The sequence below is a fragment of the Petromyzon marinus genome, chromosome 19 (assembly GCF_048934315.1).
Source record: "Petromyzon marinus isolate PM22_M1 ecotype Great Lakes invasive population chromosome 19, UKy_Petmar_22M1.pri1.0, whole genome shotgun sequence".
NCBI lineage: Eukaryota > Metazoa > Chordata > Hyperoartia > Petromyzontiformes > Petromyzontidae > Petromyzon > Petromyzon marinus.
In genome coordinates, this window is record NC_133685.1 from 7,785,720 (window position 1) to 7,805,445 (window position 19,726).

General features: G+C 49.8%; 1 protein-coding gene across 6 annotated transcripts in view; it reads left to right on the plus strand.

Moving 5' to 3' along the window:
* The first annotated feature begins 1,130 nt into the window (after positions 1 to 1,130).
* Positions 1,131 to 19,726, plus strand: part of LOC116943875 (phosphatidylinositol 5-phosphate 4-kinase type-2 alpha) — a 231,125-nt gene continuing 212,529 nt past the window's right edge. For 5 of the 6 annotated variants that reach the window (XM_032957157.2, XM_032957159.2, XM_032957161.2 and 2 more), the window contains exon 1: positions 1,131 to 3,507. In XM_032957157.2, the coding sequence (XP_032813048.1) occupies positions 3,352 to 3,507 (156 nt within the window). In that variant the 5' untranslated portion in view covers positions 1,131 to 3,351. The remainder of the gene's footprint in view (positions 3,508 to 19,726) is intronic. The other variant, XM_032957160.2, reaches the window with a different exon arrangement.

Sequence of the window (19,726 nt, forward strand, 5' to 3'; positions counted from 1 at the left end):
CAGACGCTAACTACTCAAAACATGTGTACCGTACTTGTCCGCAAAAATAACCCCCCCCCCACAAAAATGTTTGACGACTGGATTCAACTTCTTACATTTCAAGACAGTCCCATCGGAAACCGCTCAATTTCAAGATTCCGTTCTTTTTTATATGACAAATAACAAAATTAATTAACGAAATACTCCGAGGGGAAGCCCCCCCCCCTCCCCCCAGGGGTCTACGTCCCCCCCCCTCCCCCCAGGGGTCCGCGTCCCCCCCTCCCCCCACGGGTCCGCGTCCCCCCCTCCCCCCAGGGGTCCACGTCCCCCCCTCCCCCCAGGGGTCCGCGTCCCCCCCCTCCCCCCAGGGGTCCGCGTCCCCCCCTCCCCCCAGGGGTCCGCGTCCCCCCCTCCCCCCAGGGGTCCACGTCCCCCCCTCCCCCCAGGGGTCCGCGTCCCCCCCCCTCCCCCCAGGGGTCCGCGTCCCCCCTCCCCCCAGGGGTTCGCGTCCCCCCCTCCCCCCAGGGGTCCGCGTCCCCCCCTCCCCCCAGGGGTCCACGTCCCCCCCTCCGCGTCCCCCCCCCTCCCCCCAGGGGTCCGCGTCACCCCCCAGGGGTCCACGTCCCCCCCTCCCCCCAGGGGTCCGCGCCCCCCCCCCTCCCCCCAGGGGTCCGCGTCCCCCCCTCCCCCCAGGGGTCCGCGTCCCCCCCTCCCCCCAGGGGTCCGCGTCCCCCCCCCTCCCCCCAGGGGTCCGCGTCCCCCCTCCCCCCAGGGGTTCGCGTCCCCCCCTCCCCCCAGGGGTCCGCGTCCCCCCCTCCCCCCAGGGGTCCACGTCCCCCCCTCCGCGTCCCCCCCCTCCCCCCAGGGGTCCGCGTCACCCCCCAGGGGTCCACGTCCCCCCCTCCCCCCAGGGGTCCGCGCCCCCCCCCCTCCCCCCAGGGGTCCGCGTCCCCCCCTCCCCCCAGGGGTCCGCGTCCCCCCCCAGGGGTCCACGTCCCCCCCCCCTCCCCCCAGGGGTCCGCGTCCCCCCCACCTCCACTAGAGGTGGTAGAGTACTCGCACTGCAATCTGGAGGTAAAACCTCAGGACACTGGCAAGGCTGTGTGGGCCGCATTTACGAAACGCATTTTTCCGGTGGCGCGCGCATCTCGCGACCCGTAGCCGTCACTTCCGGTCCCCGCTGGGCGCGATGGCGGCTCCGCTCAGCGGCTCCGCGCTTCGCTAACGTCGACAACCTCGCGAGACAAACAGCAGAGAGAGAGACACAGTGGAGAGAGACACAGTGGAGAGACACAGTGGAAAGAGACACAGTGGAGAGACACACAGTGGAGAGAGAGACAGTGGAGAGAGAGACACACAAACAGTGGAGAGAGACAACCAGCAGAAAGACAACCAGCAGAGAGACAACCAGCAGAGAGACAACCAGCAGAGAGACAACCAGCAGAGAGAGACAACCAGCAGAGAGAGAATCAGCAGATAGAGACAACCAGCAGAGAGAGAGACAACCAGCAGAGAGAGACAACCAGCAGAGAGAGAATCAGCAGATAGACAACCAGCAGAGAGACAACCAGCAGAGAGAGACAACCAGCAGAGAGACAACCAGCAGAGAGACAACCAGCAAAGAGACAACTAGCAGAGAATCAGCAGAGAGACAACCAGCAGAGAGACAAACAGCGGAGAGAGACAACCAGCAGAGAGAGAAACTCTGTAGAGAGGCACACTAGAGAGACAGACTCGACACACTGGCGAAATACAAACTCTAGAGACACTAGAGAGAGACACTAGAAAGAGACAAACACTAGAGACACACTAGAGAGAGACACTAGAAAGAGACACTAGAGAGAGACACTAGAGAGAGACAAACACTAGAGACACACTAACACTAGAGAGACACTAGAGAGATACACTAGAGAGACACTAACTAGAGAGAGACACTAGAGAGAGACACTAGAAAGAGACAAACACTAGAGACACACTAGAGAGAGACACTAGAAAGAGACACTAGAGAGAGACACTAGAGAGAGACACTAGAGAGAGACACTAGAAAGAGACAAACACTAGAGAGAGACACTAGAGAGACACACTAGAGAGACACACTAGAGAGAGACACTAGAAAGAGACACACTAGAGAGAGACACTAGAGAGAGACACTAGAGAGAGACAAACACTAGAGACACACTAACACTAGAGAGAGACACTAAAGAGATACACTAGAGAGACACTAACTAGAGAGAGACACTAGAGAGACACTAGAGAGAGACACTAGAGAGAGACACTAGAGAGACACTAGAGAGAGACACTAGAGAGAGACACTAGAGAGAGACAAACACTAGAGACAAACACTAGAGAGAGACACTAGAGAGACAAACACTAGAGACACACTAGAGACACACTAGAGAGAGACACTAGAGAGAGACACTAGAGAGACACTAGAGAGAGACACTAGAGAGAGACAAACACTAGAGAGACACTAGAGAGAGACACTAGAGAGAGACACTAGAAAGAGACAAACACTAGAAAGAGACAAACACTAGAGAGAGACACACTAGAGAGAGACACTAGAGAGAGACAAACACAGCGACTCCAACACAGTCGAGAGACAGCGACTCCCAACACGAGACACAAACACTAGAAAGACAGAAATAACCACGGCGACACATACGAGAGAGACCGCGACGGCGATAATCACAGCGACAAAGTAGAGACGGCGTCGTGACACGGCGAGACTGGGAACGGCGACAGACGACAGCCGCGCAACTTAACTCCAGCCGCATGCATTCCCATAACCGCGACGTTACAATTCGCGCTCTCACAAGCCGCCGCCACCACCACCACCACCGCACGTAGACAACGACAATTCGCTCTCGGTGGGGATCTCTGACGGCAATCCACCGCAGTCCGTGGGAGAAGCCAAAACTCCGACTGAGCCCGGTGCGCGTCGCTGTTTGCACGGCGACGAGGAAGGAGGTGGCTGGCGAGGTGGGGGAGTGGGAGGAGAGTAGCGAACAGCAGCAGCACAGCAGCAGCACACACACAGAGAGAGAAGCAGAAAGCGACAGCAGCGGAGGCGGTGGTTGGTGTGGGCTCAGCCGAGGGAGGCAGACGAGAAGATACTTCAGCGGCCAAGTCGGAGTGACGGCGGAGAGAAGCGGCAGGGAAAGAAGCAAGCGCCGCGCAGCGTTGACTGTGAGCGAGGCGGAGCGAGCGAGCGAGGAGAGAGGCAGCAGCCGACGGCAGTAAGGGCGCCAGCCAAGTAAAACGGTGGCAGTAGCGGCGTCACGAGCATCGCATTCAGCTGCAGCGACGGTGGCAGACGAAGCGGCGGCACCAGCAGCAGCAGCGGCGGCGGTAGTCACGGCACCAGCGGCAGAGATGGCAGCGAACAACAGCACCGCGGTGAGCGTGCCCATCAGCATCGGCGCCAGCAAAACCAAGACGAAGAAGAAGCACTTCGTGGCCCAGAAGGTGAAGCTGTTCAGGGCCAGCGAGCCGCTCTTCAGCGTCCTCATGTGGGGCATCGACCACTCGGTGAGTGCCGTGGGGTGTGGGGGGGGGGCAACAGCCCGGGTCATGGGGCCAGGGCGCAAGACGGTGGTCGTTCTTTATACGTCCGTTCGTTTTTCCATGGATTGTGTCTTGGGGTGACTGCTCGCCCATGGGATCTCCCCCCCCCTCCGGGTCCCCTTCCTCCCCCCCCCTCCGGGTCCCCTTCCTCCCCCCCCCCTCCGGGTCCCCTTCCTCCCCCCCCCCTCCGGGTCCCCTTCCTCCCCCCCCTCCAGGTCCCCTTTCTCCCCCCCCCCCTCCAGGTCCCCTTTCTCCCCCCCCCCGCGTCCCCTTTCTCCCCCCCCCCCCCACGTGCCCCCTTTCTCCACAGTGGTCCCCTCTCATTGGGGGCCCCTAATCACCCCTGGGTACACAATCCCCTCCGGGTTCATACCCCACCCCCCCCCCCGGTCGCCTCACTCATCTAAGGCTCCTCGGTCCCCTCTCGCAATGAATTTATATTGAACCTCTTTCCCACCGTACGTAGCCAACCGTGCTAATCGGAGGTGCGGGTATGGGAAGGACGACAAACTAAACACTCAACTCAGTTCCCGAGGCACCAGTCCTATGGGGTGGGTTCCTTCTCTCCCCTGGGTACCATCCCCCCAACCCCCCCCCCCCCCCGCGTTCGTGGTCATTACGCTCCTTGCATGTGTTAAGCTGCCACGTGTATACTCAAACGTTACCTTTTATTTTCATGACGAGTCTTCTTGATGGACCCCACTAATCCGTGTGGTCCCCTCATATGGGCCCTCCCTTCTGTGGATTCCTCTCCCTTCTCGGCCTCATTCATTCGTCTTTCTCTGCCGTGAGATCCTCTCCCCATGTTGCTTTTCTAGGCTCGTGGGGCCCTGTCCCCCCTGCCCAGGCCATCTGGCCTTTGCCTCCACTCCCATCGCCCCGGTCCATTTGGCTCATCTGTTTCGGATGCCCTCCTGCTGTGGATGGGCCTTAGCTGCGTACCAGTTCTCGACCATGTACTTTTGTTGTGTTCAAGAAACTTGAAGGAGAATGGGGTTTGAAATCCCCCTGTACTCTCATCGGTAGAATATGGCAATGGAAATGTAGCAATTCAAATCAGTACGGGTAAAACCTATTAATTAATTGCCTGAATTTGTGATGAGTAATGCCATTTTATACTGAGTTGTACTTTCAGTATACCGCCGAACGTCGCATATCCAAACGTCACATATCCACCCTGACCAATGAACCAGCTGTGCCCTGTGCAGTATTTGTGACTTATTTTTTTCCAGATCTTCACGTTCCCCTCACCTATAACTCAGATACCTAACACACTGCACTCTGTTATACGTAAACACAAATATGCCGTAAGACCCGACGCGTTTACTTTTAAAGTCTACGTGAGGTTTATAATAAGCAGACACAAAAACACAATACCATTGGCAGGGTAAAGCCAGATGTAATAAAAAAAAACACATGCAATGGACAACATGGCACTTAGCCTTTGGCCATTTCACATTCTTAAGGAGCGACTTCCCATCGTGCACAGATTGACGAGGAGGTTACAGAGAAGGAACCCCCCCTGTGTGTGCCGTTGCAGCGAGAGGAAGTGTGAGAACAAGATTGATAGCTAATTATGAGTCTTGAGATCTTGCAGCAAAGTGCACAGGTGAGCGGGAAGCGCTATTGGTGTAACATGCTACCTCTTGTTACGGATTCTACCGAGGAGTCTTATCAGAAACATTCGCAGGCGGTTATTTGTCTCTAGGAGGCAGCTGCATCGTCTGGTATTCAGTGTACATGCCTGTACATGATTTTTTGAGCAGCAAACCTCATCTCAACACAGTAATTTCTCCGGGGCATTGTTTAGCAGCGCTGCTGCCTGCAGAGTGGTGACCTTTACGGACCATGTTGACGTAATTTGCCCGAGCAAGTCACAGCTTTGACAGTATTACAGCCACAATTTACCAAGGTCGAAGCAAACCTATAGTTACTGAACTATGAAATGTAATCAATACCTCTTGCATGCTTGAGGACGCTTCTAGGGTATAAGCAGCCTCAGAAGTTTGAGTCGGGATTGTGCTGTCACAGTCAGACTGCCACAAGTGAATATAGCAATGGGACCTTTTTGCCAGAATCCCAAATGATGAAAAATAAGAAATTTTTTACCCTTTCTGGCAATAAAACAGGAGGTGTTTAGATGTTCAAACGCCAAATAGATTCCTTTTGCAATGCATCAAGTATGCATTCACCACACATACGTGTGACAAAACATGCAAACAAACATGCTCTGAGCATACTGTATATCAGAGCATGATAATATGAATATGACGAACATCTTAACACCTGATTTAAAGCTTTCGTGACTGCAGGAATTCATCTTCTTGGTTCTTTCGGTAAAGTCACGTAGAAGGGAAACAATAAAATAATAAAAATATAAAACAATAAAATTCTCACGACGTTTCCACTGCAACACAAGCAATCATCATCAGGTGTGAAAACCACAGCAATAAATTTGAAAAAAGTGTCGTTTTTTAAATTTGTATTATTTTTACGTTAGCACCACGGAGAGCGATTTGGAAGTTATTCAGATGGACGAGTCCATCTATGTTCGGAAAAGAGGAGGGGGGAGACGAAAATAATGGCTGCGGTATGAAAGCCACTGTAAGCGTGAACAATTAATTAAGACCCGAAATGGTTTATCCAATCCTTCCAATGATTGCTAAGTCAGAATCCATCTTTTTTTGGATGTCCTCATAAAAAAGAGACCTGATGGTTCAATGAGCCACTCTGTCTACAGGAAAGCTACCCATATGGATGCTTACCTGAAACCGGATTCCCACCACCATCCATCCCAGAAGAATTCCCTCATCAAGACTCTGCACCATAGAGCCCAATGCATATCCGACCAGGAACACATAGCCAGTGAACTCAAGCACGCACACCAAGCTCTTAAGGCTAATGGTTACTCCGACTACACAATCCGCAAAGCTATCACTCCAACCATGAAGAAGGACCCTCTTGAGGAGCCTTTCAAAACCATAACTTTACCCTACATTACGGGGATCACAAAAAAGATCTCCAAAATCTTGAATAAACACAAGACATCCAAAAAAGGACATCCAAAAAAAGATGGATTCTGGCTTAGCAATCATTGGAAGGATTTGAGAGACCATTTCGGGTCTTAATTGATTGTTCACGCTTACGGTGGCTTTCAGACCACATCCATTATTTTCGTCTCCCCCCTCCTCTTTTCCGAACATAGATGGACTCGTCCATCTGAATAACTGCCAAATCGCTCTCCGTGGTGCTAACGTAAAAAAAAACGCCACTTTTTTAAAATGTTCTTACTGTGGTTTTCACACCTGATGATGATTGCTTATGTTGCAGTCGAAACGTCATGAGAATTTTATTGTTTTATATTTGTGTTATTTTATTGTTTCCCTTCTACGTGACTTTACTGAAAGAACCAAGAATATCTTACCACCTGTTTTAGTGCCAGAAAGGGTAAAAGCCTATTATTATTTTTCATCACAAGTGAATATATTTACCGCGTAGTCGGTACGTGGCCATGTCTTGCTTTCTGATGGGGATGAGAACAGCAAACATGGACAGAAGGCCTTCGTCCCCTCGTATTCAAACGAAATCCTGTTCAGCCGGCAGGACCAACTGAACGCCACACCTTCACTTAAAGCATCGCTTTACAATTGAGTGCTGGACCTAAACGTCTTTCATCCCTTTTTAGGTTCACATATAGCATAAACCTCACCACACATTTGTTTATACAACACATTTTATTCATCCGTAAAATTGGACAGCAAAGGCTAAAAAAGACACCCAAATATAATTTATTTTTTTCCATTTCACCCCTTAAATTGCTCGAACCCTTGTGCAAGGCTCATGAATTTAAAACAGTTGCAAGATCCTTTCATTTCTTGAGAGCTTCTCTAATGTTATTGAACTTGGACCCAGGAATGCATCACTAAGTGGATTATACATTGGCCGGACGACAACAGTTCTACCCATAATGCAATGTGCCAGCAAGATGTTATAATTTTACTTTGAATACAAATTCGATTATTTAGTAATACATGTTTTGCTTTTTTAAGGTCCTTGCTCAAAAGCTGCCAATTAAAAAACCGTTCCTCAGGAAACATTTTTAAGATGTGATTCTTGTAGGGACACATGGTGTATAGTGCAGTCACCAACTCTTGTCCACTGTCTGTCTAGCCTGTCCGTTAATGTGGCAGTGTTATTGACGAATATGTTGAGTTTGTTTCTCGGGTTTATTAACCGTAACAATAAGCGCCATCTGCTTCACAATGGACTTTAAAGATCACGTGATGTTATTCGCAAGAGTAGGCCATTGTGCTCTGACGTCATGGTCCAAATTTGCCAATTAAAAAATTACCTGCAAATTACTTAATTGGGATTATACATAGCAGTAGCTGTCCGCTACTGCGGTAACTTATCAGGAACCTCCTGAAAAAGAGTAATGATACTGAGGCTTTCCTGGGTGAACAAGCATAATGTATGTTTGCATGTTAAACTTCTTTCACACCGTACATAGCCAACCGCATGAATCGGAGGTGCCCACATTCTCAAACGAGTGCAGTCAGTGACCACTTTGATTAATTATCTGGAGCCAGTGGTGCAAATTCCAGCTTTTCCACAGTACCGTAACAACCACTATTTTGCAATGCAGCCACAACCCTAAATGGATGACGCACCTCATAGATCCACGATCAGGATTTGAACTTGAAACGTTTCGTGAGTTGGGTTGTGTGCAACAGGACCTACTGGATAGATTACACGGAATTTAAGATTTGATACATGGTTATACTCTTGATAACATCAATTCACGTTCAGTAATTTTTCTCCAATTTGCAGTGTGGCCAAGGGTGAACCATCCCAACTCAACAAAGGGGCATCATACCTGAGCATACATATATTGTACAAATTAGTGACCGTTTTAAAATTGTATTTCTAATTGTGTTGTATCGTATTCTATCGTGGTGTTTTCTTATTGGATTAGAACCATGTGAGGATCTCAACGGGCTTCATCTTTTTTTAAAGGGACACGGATAAATGACGAATAACTCACCAGAGCATCCGTCCAGTGTTTTTCGATTTTATTTTCACCAGATGTCTTGTTGTCAGCATCCAGACACGGAATGCTTGATAGTTTCCAAGTTGTACATCATGCAATTAAACAACCTCAGAGTAACAGAAATGTTTGACTGATGTCCTTCAAGCATCTGCCTTTGCACGTTCACAATGCCGCACGCTAATTAGCCATGCAGAGGGTAAAGTGGTTTGCTCAGTACGTATCCGTCAAATGAATTATGCAAGTTTAGCCCTTTGGAAATGTGCGTGGCTCTCCTAGTTTTTTAGCTGATGCTTTTTGTGCATGTTACTTGCGGCCAGGGTGAGTCCCGGATAGTTGTTGACAAAGAGAGGAGTACAAGATTTAAGAGCAAATTTGCCCATTTAAAAAGAATCGGGCTTGTGCAGGACACGTCGCCAGAAAGGGATGATGGCCTGTGGGCGATAATAACGACAGGGAGTGGCATACAAACGCACCCGCAGAGATGGAGTGATTAAATCGGCTCGTGCGGCTGCTAGGTGGATCGTTAGATCGTGGGACGGCTTGGGGGAGGCCTTCATTAACGTGTGGATTTTGACTCGTGATATAGAGGTTCCTGATTTGAACAAAGGACCTGAGGGGTTGACACAGTTCTCCATTTTCCGATATGAACATTTCTAGCTGGTGAGTCATTTTCCAAACTTGTTTGCCAAAAATCGTTCAGTCGTAGGTGAGTTCTCCGATTTAGGGTGTACGCTGTGTGTCTGGCGCGCATTGGCGTGTCACTCTTGCAAAATCTTTTTTATTCTTAACATCCTCTTTACAGCATGTGGTGCACGTTGGTAATGCTCTGCATCGTTACCACATTGCTGGGGAATTGCACAAGGCCACGGATAAACTATCTCGTGCGGCCAGCGTGCCGACCACCGGGTTATTTATCCGTGCACATGCCGGTCTGTAGTTAATTAGTGCCCCATATTGATATGCATTGTGCGATCCAGTGTCTATGGAGTGCACCTAGGAGGAGCTGCTGCCACTCTGGATGGCACAGAGGCATCAGTCACCTTTGGCAGGGGAGAGCTTGCATTTTAAGATCACGGCAGCGGTGGCAGCTCACTGCCTCTGAAATTCACGGTTCCTGCAGAAATATTTCTCTGCAATGTGCATTTCACCCTGCTGTGGCACTGGCCAGGCCCCTCTGGTTTAAGTAGTTTGACTGAGCCGTTATTTTTTTTATGTGTCGTCGCCGAGAGAAGAGCCTTGCCCTCACGGTCACTTTCGAGTGTTGTTTTAAATGTATGGGTGGGCCGGACATAATCATCACATGGGAACACAGTGATTTACCCCTGTTATATCCCTCAAATTTATTCATAAAACAGCATTTGGCATGAACACAATATTTTTGTTTTGTTTAACACGTAGGCTTTCGCGACCAATATTAGCCACAATATTAAGGTTTTTTTCTGGGTTAGATCGCGTAAATATAAATGTGTCGTTAAATCTACCACCGCCCGACACGGCCAATTAGTAAGGTTTGTCACGTAAACAACACATGTCAATTAGTTACTAGTTAAGTACACCGGTAGTGTGTTGGAGAGTAAACCCACAACATTTTCAATTCGAGTACGACGTTTCTGCTGGTAATTACAACCAGCTTCATCAGGTGACAGCCAGAATTGTGGAGAATTCGTCCTCTTTAGGTCCTAAATAGACAGAGGGGTAAAGGTGATGTCATCACTGTGAGCACATCGGGGGGGGGGGGGGGGGTGGGGGTTAATGCCATAAATACTTTTTATTTAATACAAGAGCCTTGTGCAAAGCGCAAGCAATAACAAGGGAAGGAGGAGGGGTGGTACAGAAATTCAACGGGGCTGAAGCCCCGAAATACCGGAGGCGAGTTAACATCTCACCACCGTGGGTGCCACGGTGGTAGATGTTAACTACCTCGCTTAGTATTCTTGGTTCTTTCGGTAAAGTCATGTAGAAGGGAAACTATAAAATAATAAAAATATAAAACAATAAAATTCTCACGACGTTTCGACTGCAACACAAGCAATCATCATCAGGTGTGAAAACCACAACAATAAAATTTGAAAAAAGTGGCGGTTATTTTATATTTTTATTATTTTATAGTTTCCCTTCTATGTGCCTTTACCGAAATAATCAATAATATGAATCCCTGCAGTCACGAAAGCTTTGAATCAAAATTTACCTCGCTTAGTATACAAGAGGTTGTGGGTTTGATCCCGACCGTAATGCTTGTATATTTGGAGTGTGCATGTTCTCCTCGTGGTCGTGGGGCTTTGTCTTCGGGTCCTCCGGTTTAGAGTTTTTGGCTGCGAAACATTTCCACGTGAAAAGAAGCAGCATCGTGGAGCTATCATTTGTGGTTGGCTTTTCGCTTCTGAAAAAGAGCTGTAGAGGTCAGTGAGGCCTTACCTGGGCTGGAGGGAAAGAGGAAGAAGAATAGGCGGTCACCCACCCCACATGCTGTGTCGGGTTGTGAGTGGGAGCATGGTCTTTTTTATATAAGGGGAAGGGAAGAGATAACAAAAGTAAGGATGAAAAAGGGCACGAACGCAATTTTTAGCGCAGAGCTGGGGTTGTTGGACTTAAGGTTGTGAACACTAACTAAATCTATTGTACTTTGCCCCCCCCCCTCCCTATAATTTGTGAGCAATATTGATTTTATGGAATCGGCTCATTAAAACAAGGTAATAGACCACTGGCAAACATTAATTTGATGTAGATCCGTATCATATAACATTGTTTGTGATGTTTGTATAAGTATTTGGCTCTTTGGCTTTGGCATACATGTATATTTAATCATCTGTGTAGCCTGGAGCATTGGATGCAATATGTTTTCTTCGGCCCCTGAATCCTGGAAGGGTGCTTATTATATAACTGTGTAGCGACATCGCTGGATGTCGCTGTGTGTGTGGCCAGCCTGGCAAAGGCACGCCACACAACATACTGCCATCAAGGACGCCACCGAAGGCGGATGCAGTACCGGACCTAGCGGTGCACGAGGAGCACGGACTGCCAGCAACCAGGGACACCCTGCGCTAGGCGCAATGCCACCCCTAGTGGATAGGGTGCAAGGGGGGTGCCGGCTTTGGGAACGGGAGTCCTTTGCAGCCTCTCTACCATTCCATCAGTCTGGGGGTGGTATGGCGACGTACGCACATTCTTAGTTCCCAACAAGTCACACACCTCCCGCAGTAATTTAGAAGAAAATGTTTTGCCCTGATCGGTCAAAAGACGCTCAGGGGCACCCTTGTCCATCACGTAGCCATTGAGGAATGCCTCAGAGATGGCCACTGCCGATTGGTTGGGGAGCGGCTAGGCCATCGGCCAGCGTGAGAAGTACTCTGCGCTGACTAACAAATATTTATTACCACGAGGGGAGGTGGGAAAATCGAGAGCAACCAATTCATTCATGCAGGAGACCTGAATAGATTGCAATGGCGGACAGCACGGCCTGCCTGGGCTTTTCCGTCGTGCACATTGTACACAACCCTTTAACAGGTCTGCGACGTCCTCTGCCATGCCTGGCCCGAAGAAATTAAACTGGATTGTGGCAAGGGTCTTGTGCACCCCCAAGTGCAGCAACCGCTCTTGGACCGCCCAAACGACTTTACCACGTAGGGCAGTGGGAACAACAATAGCGTGACGGCGCAGGCCATCATCCCAATATATTAGCAGGCCATCCCGCAGGACAATAGAGGCCACACCGCCACGATCCTTACCCCCATCCGTGTCGCTGACGCGGCGCCGCATTCTAACCAGGGAGGCGTCCTCAATCTGGAGGTGCCCCCACTCCGCGCGGGCTAGCCCAAGGATGGCATCCCACGCTACAGAATCATCGGCTCTATCGGGGGCGTCTACCTCGGCCGCCGCGAGGGGTGGGGGCGAGTAATCGGTTGGCGTTTTGCAGCGCCCGGAGCCGGAATAACACGCGCACCTGTCGCGACAGGGCATCGGCGTTCGTATGCTGGGTGCCTTTCCGATAGCAAACCGTAAAGGAGTAGTCCTGAAGGACCTCCAACCAACGCGAAAGTTGGCCTGACGGTTGCTCAATACGCAAAGCTAATTGTAGCACCGCATGGTCCGAGCGCACTGTGAATCGCCTGCCGTATAAGTAGGGGCGATACTGTTGTACAAAGAAAACGATCGCCAGGAGTTCCCGGCGCGTGACACAGTATCGCTGCTCGGCCGGGGACAGCACTCTGCTGCCATATGTGACAACGCATTCCACCCCGTCGACAACCTGGGACAGGACAGCGCCGATGCCGGTGTTACTCGCGTCCGTGTCAAGGACGACGGCGTGGAAAAGTCAGGGTAGCGGAGGGGAGGGGCGTTCACCAGGGCATCGTGGAGCGCAACAAATGCGGCCTCCTTCGCCTCCCCCCAATGAAACTTCTGACCCTTAGCCGTCAAGGCGTGGAGGGGTTTTGCGATGGTAGCGAACCCGGTGACAAAACGGCGACAATAGGTTCGAAATCCTATAAAACTCCGCACCTCCCCCACAGACGTGGGGGTCGGCCAAGTCTGAAAACACGTGATTTTGTCGGGGTCCGTCGCAATGCCCGATTTACTGACAATATACCCGAGGTACCGCACGGATTTTTGAAGGAGGTGACACTTCTGCGGCTTAAATTTAAGATTGGCCGCATGCATTTTGAGAAAGGCAGCACGTAAGCGATCAAGCTGTTCTTTGAACGTACGGCTGAAGACGATCATGTCGTTGAGGTAAATTAAGCACGAGTCCCACTGAAGTCCAGCTAGGACCAGCTCCATCAATCGTTGGAACGTAGCCGGCACGGAATGGAGCCCCATTGGAAGCCGATTGAACTCGAACAGGCCCTGAGGTGTCCGAAAGACTGTTTTGGGCCTCGAGGCTTCGTCCAGTGGAAACTGCCAGTATCCGGATAGGAGATTGAGGGTAGAAAAGTAGTGGGCGCCCGCTCGGGCGTCCAGGGAATCGTCCATCCGAGGGAGAGGATAAGCGTCCGCTACGGATAGCTTGTTGAGCTTCCGGAAATGGACACAGAAGCGCAAGCTACCGTCATGCTTTTTAACAAGGACAATAGGGGCACCCCAGGGGCTGGTGGATGGCGAGATGATTTCTGCGGCTAGCATCTCATCAACTGCTAGCCGGACATTCTCCTCCGCAGGGCTCAGCCGGTAAGGGTTTTGCCGGATGTGAGCGGCGTCACCCGTATCGATATGGTGGCGCAAATGTGTGGTACGGCCAATGGCAAATTTCCCCGTACTAAAAACATCAGCATACTCGCGTAAGAGCGCACCCAACTCATCCCTCTGGGACTGGGACAAGTCGGCACTCTCTCTACACAGCAATGTCAACCATCCGTCAACCGGACCCTTACGCGGTGGCGCGTTAGACTCGATACCCACACCCCCAACAACACATTCCTCGCGAAGTGCGGTCGACACATGGGCTAACACGGTGCCCTTTTGAACGATGGACGTGCCCAACCCCGCGTTGAGAACCTGGATTAAAGGTTCCTGGTTGTTGGACATCAGAGTCTGGGCTCCAACTAACGTCAATCCCTTAGCGGCCTTATTGGAGGGTCCCAAGAGGAGCCCTCCCGCCGTTGCCGTCCGGTCTAATGGATTGTGCAAGTGTAAGGGGATTAACATTTGTGCGCCGGTGGAGTTCGAACAGTTTGTGACGCCAGCGCTTGCACGGTGGCGTTGGCTGTGCACAATCGAGCGAGAGGGGGTAAAAATGCCAAACGACGGCCCGATGGCAATTCAATGCACCCCTGGTCAATGAGGATTTTAACCTGCATTTTACCCAAAAAATCAGTCCCGAACAAACATGGAACCGCAAGGGACGTCGATACGAGAACCAGTCCCGTCAATTTGATATCGCCAATACACACCTGTGCCAAAATTTTACGAATGATGAGCCGCCGGTGTCGACGAGCATCCTGATGTCGACCCCCTCGATCGAACCAACAACAACAGACGAACCCGCGGTCGCGGCAACCACTCTATGGGCCAGCTCCGACGACTGACCCGGTCGGAGCGGCCAGTCGGCCCGGTCACCTTCCGAAACCCGCCTCACCGACGCACGACGCGAACGGAAACCCGTGAAGCGAGATGATTGAGGTGGATTCATCGCGACTCTCCTTAGGGTGCAGTGGAGAGGAGGGCAGGCAGGAGGATGACAGCGGCGGTCCCGGGAGGCAATGTCGAGGCGCGAGACAACCCGATGCAATGTGTCCCGTCAGGCCGCAGTTAAAGCATGCGGCGAGGCTGTGGTCGGGAGTAGTCCCGACGTGTCATGCCGTCCCTTCGCCAACATCCCCCTTGCGTTGACGCGCAGGCTTGAGCCGGCTCCGTAACTTCAGGTGTACCCCGCGCCTCACAAGGTGGGATACACGCCGCCAAACCCTTGTCCCGTCGCAAGAGCAGGTGAGCCTGAATGCTCTAGGCAACTTGCAGAGAACTCAGGTCGTCGTCGTCGATGGCCGGGATGACGACGCGGAGATCCCTCGCCAACGCTGGGGGGGGGGGGGGGGGCACCAGGACCAGGGTGTCGAGACCCTCCCTGATCCATCCTGGGAAAGGCTGCCTTCGCCAACACCAGCAGCGCGCTGTGGAAGGCGAGGGCTGTCTCGGCTTCCCCCTCGCCTCCGTGCAGCGAAGCGATGGCGCGCGTTTAACGGCAGCCCGTAAATTTCCTCCATCTGCTTGAGCGCGTCCTTCATGGCAGTACGTTGTGTGGCGTGCCTTTGTGAGGCTGGTCACGCGCACTCTCGTTTGTTGACTATGGACTCACTTTGAAAGTGTTGGCAACTTAAGAAGAGATGAGCAATTGCAGCCACGCCTCTGTGTACAGAATCAGAATATTAATTTATACTGGAGAAATCCGATAAGCTATTCATCTCCTTTTCACATATGTCCAGTACAGTTGACACGCTCACGAGGTGGTGCCTGCCCCCCGGTCGAAATTAGTTTCATAGCACCAGTGGATGATGTAATATGGCACTGGCACATTTAAGCCATTGTCGTTTAAGGCTTAATGTTTATTGTGATGTAACGGTGCAGCCCCGCACTTGCTCATCTCGCGCCACTGCTGACCCGGAGAGCTTCCCGCTCCAGGCAGCTTTAGAGAGCCCCCCCCCCCCGTAGGGGTATTTGGCCCACCATCGCAGGATTGGCTAGAAATCGTTATAGTGACGTATTTCTGACGCGTTGAATGCCTGCGTCGGTTTGCACATTGCGCTCTAACGTAGAACCCCTGAGTTCGATCCCCAGCTATGGCTAACGTCAGCGGTAAGCTATTTATGAACCGCTCCTGGCCCCTCCCCCGTTCACCAATGCATACTCACCATTATGGTAAAGTATGGTCAAACAACCGACACCAGTTCAGTTATGGCTTCATCCAGCAGTGCAATGACAAGAGCTATATATTATTATTAAGGACGTGATACCAAAAACCCTGTAAAATCTGCTAAATCATGGCCTTTTTTGCAGTCAGCTTAAGCAATGATACAGAGCGCGGATAATTTACAAATACTTCGTTGCAATTGCTTTTCTTAGAATAATACATGTGTAGAATGCTGACAGAGCTAATGTTGGGACGAATTGGAGCGACTGGTGAAAATTTCTTGGTAATTGTAAAATGCTCCTTGGCACAACCAATTTTAAGATGCATATTTATTTCCTACTAAATGCACTGGTCACACGGGGAGGTTCCACGAAACTGGGTGCTTACTCGGCATTAAATTTTAGGGGGGACTTACTCATGAACTATTGTTGCATGTCAGGTGTTATGATAAAAACCCGGAATGAGACATAAAAATTCAAACTTGCCTGAAAAATAATATTGTGGTTCAGGTTTTTCTGGGGGAAGTGTGAATGAGTCAAACTAAACCAGTGATCTTCATTGCAAGGCCCGTGGGCCACTGGTGGCCTCTAGTATTGTGGCTTTTAGTAGTGTGGCCCCTAACATGCGGCCCCCTACGATACACATGTGAAAACACCCCACATCATCGTGTTGTCAGACCCCACTGGTTTCAAATGTGTGGCGGGTCCTCACACTGATGTGTTATTGGCGAAAGTGCCCCCCCCCCCCCTTTGAAAATTAGTAAAGGACATTGACCTAAACTATAGAAACGAGACGCAACAAGGTTAGACAACGCACGCTCGTGCGTGGGTTCTGTAACTCGCCGACGTGGTGTTTGTCCTGGGCAGTATTTACTTGGCGATGATTACGTTGCATTATGAGCTGCACATCTAGGCGACGTCACACGGCACGTGATTGGTATTGCAGAATTTCGCCACGCGAGGGGCACGCGTGGCAGAGGAACGCGTCGCCAGAATTTAAATGGCTCGTCCTCTTCGCGCTGGTTTTTTAATCGCCATGTTTTTGGGCGACCTTTTGAAAAAAAAATTCCGGTTTTTCTATAGGATATGTATTTATGTGTGTTGAACTTTGCTACGTACGTAGCCAACGTGCGAATCGGAGGTGCGGCGGAGAGAAGAACAACAAACTAAACACAAAAAGCAGTTTGTAACATAACTGTATACTGAAATGTTAATTATTTTGAATCATCTTCATGAGAGTTATGACCATGTAGGCATGAACAATTTCAACCTTTATTTTGGTAGCGTTTAAAACATGAGAAGCAATGAGAAACGATGCAAATGTGGACGGTATAAACAAAATAAAAAAATAACGATGCTTGGGTCACAATTTTTGTATGGGGGAGGGGTATTGCTACATGCCTAGAGGACTTTTGACATATTATAATTTAAAACAGATGGCCTGGCCCGTCTTGTGCTCCAATTCAATGAAATTTATTACAGGAGTCCAAAAGTGGACATTTTATGGGGATACTATTCCTCGCCATCGGATTGTGGAATTTCCACCTCTGGCCCTGGGGCCGCCGTCGGAAATAAGCAATGACCCACACTCGTTTGAACAGAAATACACTTGACTTTGCCTTCAATAATTGTTTAACATCGTTAAATACTGGTTAAACCATGAGCTTTGTTATGATGTGACTTCAATCTCTGGGATATATATGACCTTTACAAGTCATTGAAATAACAGTTGACTGTCACACACCAGCATTGCCCTGGGTCACAGAAACAGCTTTGCCCTGATTGTATGCAGACCTCTTGTCTGATCAGAGTTGTAGGTTGCGTTATGATCACATTGTATTTGCCCGCTGTGCTTAAATAATTAACTTAGTTGTCATTGCCCCTCATCAGTCACCATAAAGCAAGTAATGCTGAATGACCATGAATGTTAATTTACTCACAGAGCTATGAATAATCAATAACACCCGTCACTCATTCATCCGTCACGGATTTAGTTAATATGTTCATGTGCAGGACAGAAACAGATTGTTGCATTGGAGGACCGTGAAGGTTGGTAATTGCGTTGGGAGGCCTTCAGTGGCTGATGACGATCATCAGTGGAAGTTTCTTTCCAAAACAACTTTGGTATCCCATTTAAAAAACATTTTACAGCTGTAAAATGTAAACACATTTTTGTGGGAACAAATTGTTCTTTTTTTGCAAATCATGAATATTCAAGCTGTCCCCTTAATATTCTAACATTGACAGGGCAAATCCTATAATGCAGCTTTACTTTGTAAACAATGTTAAAGCTTGAATATGTTTGTGAAATTCCCACTTGCAGGGCAGAGGGGGGCAAGTCTGTCGACTGCCTTGCCCTGCCAATTAGGTTAAGATTGTTCAGTGTTAACTCTCTCATACACATGGGATTCCACGCAAACAATACCCACGGGGGCGGGGGGGTATATGCCTAGTCGTACCATCTTGGAATATTCCCCTGGGGGACTTAGCTGAGGCTATGCTCGGTATGCAACATTTTACGTTTACTCTATTCTTGAAAGAAATAAACATAGAAGAAAAAAACTAATTAGTGAACATTTTTTAACAAGTCCCAATTATCTTCATCATTAGACCTCCTTTGCCAGTACCAAAATGTAATAATAGGGTTTTTCCCCTTTTTTCTGGCAACAAAACTGAAACCTTTTTACAAGGATTCATGTCTGCATTAACCACAATACCTGCAGTCAAAAAAGGGGAAAAACCCTATTATTATAAGTCCCAATTATGTTGCGTCAAAAAACAGGTTGAGGTTTGGTGAAACCACAAATGAGATTAATGGAAGAATATATTGTGGAAAAATACCGAGAGTCACACGCTTGTGCCGCAGTCAGAAGTACATGCTGTCATGTCTGTAAACCTTACAGAAATGGCATTGCGTATCATCTTTGACCTGGATAACATTATGGACATTGTATATTTACTTAACTTAATAGATTCAGTTTAAATATCTCAAGTCTCAAAATACAGTTTTGTTCATATATAAAATAATTGATTTTTTAAACCTTTGTGAACAACTATTTTGAACACATTCTTAGGTAACACAAATTAAAATTGTACAAAGTTCCAAATAAGTGTAGTGACACCGCGGGATGTCACTGTGTAGTGCCGGCCCTAGAGAGGCACGGCGTGCGGTGTATTGACATCGCGGATACCACTGTGGTGTGGGTGTAGTATCGGCTCTAGATGGGCTCGGTCTGTGCTGATTGATGGCACTTGATGGCATCACGCTTGGCGTGCAGTGCCGGCCCTACAGGATAGGGTGTGGGAGTGTAGGCCGTAGGAAAGGGGTTACTAAAGGCCTTGGCACTCTGGTTGACCCGAGAGGACACGTGACCGGTTAAGTCTACAAAGGGGGCCCCAAGTGGGGGCTAGGGGTGGTCACGTGGTCGGGGTCCAGATCCTGCTCGAGGATTCTGGAAGGTGGTCGTGGCCAAGGGCGGAGCCAGCCACGCCGCAGAGAAGATTAGCCGGGTCCCGCAGAGAAGATAAGCCGGGTCCCCCAGAGGGGCCGGCGTTGTTGTTCACCCTGAAGAAACCTCTGTCTACATTCTACGTTCTCCGAGTCTCCAACACGTGGACCTGGACCCGAGCTGCGGTCCGGTCCATTGTAGCTAGTTACGTTGTAATTAGTGTTGTTCGCCTGTTGGTCACCACCATAGGTTCTTAGTCTGTTAAGGGGGAGTTACCCCATGTGTTGGTGTTAAATAAATGTGTTGCCTCCAAGAGTACGTCTGCGACTCAGTTGAACCTACTACA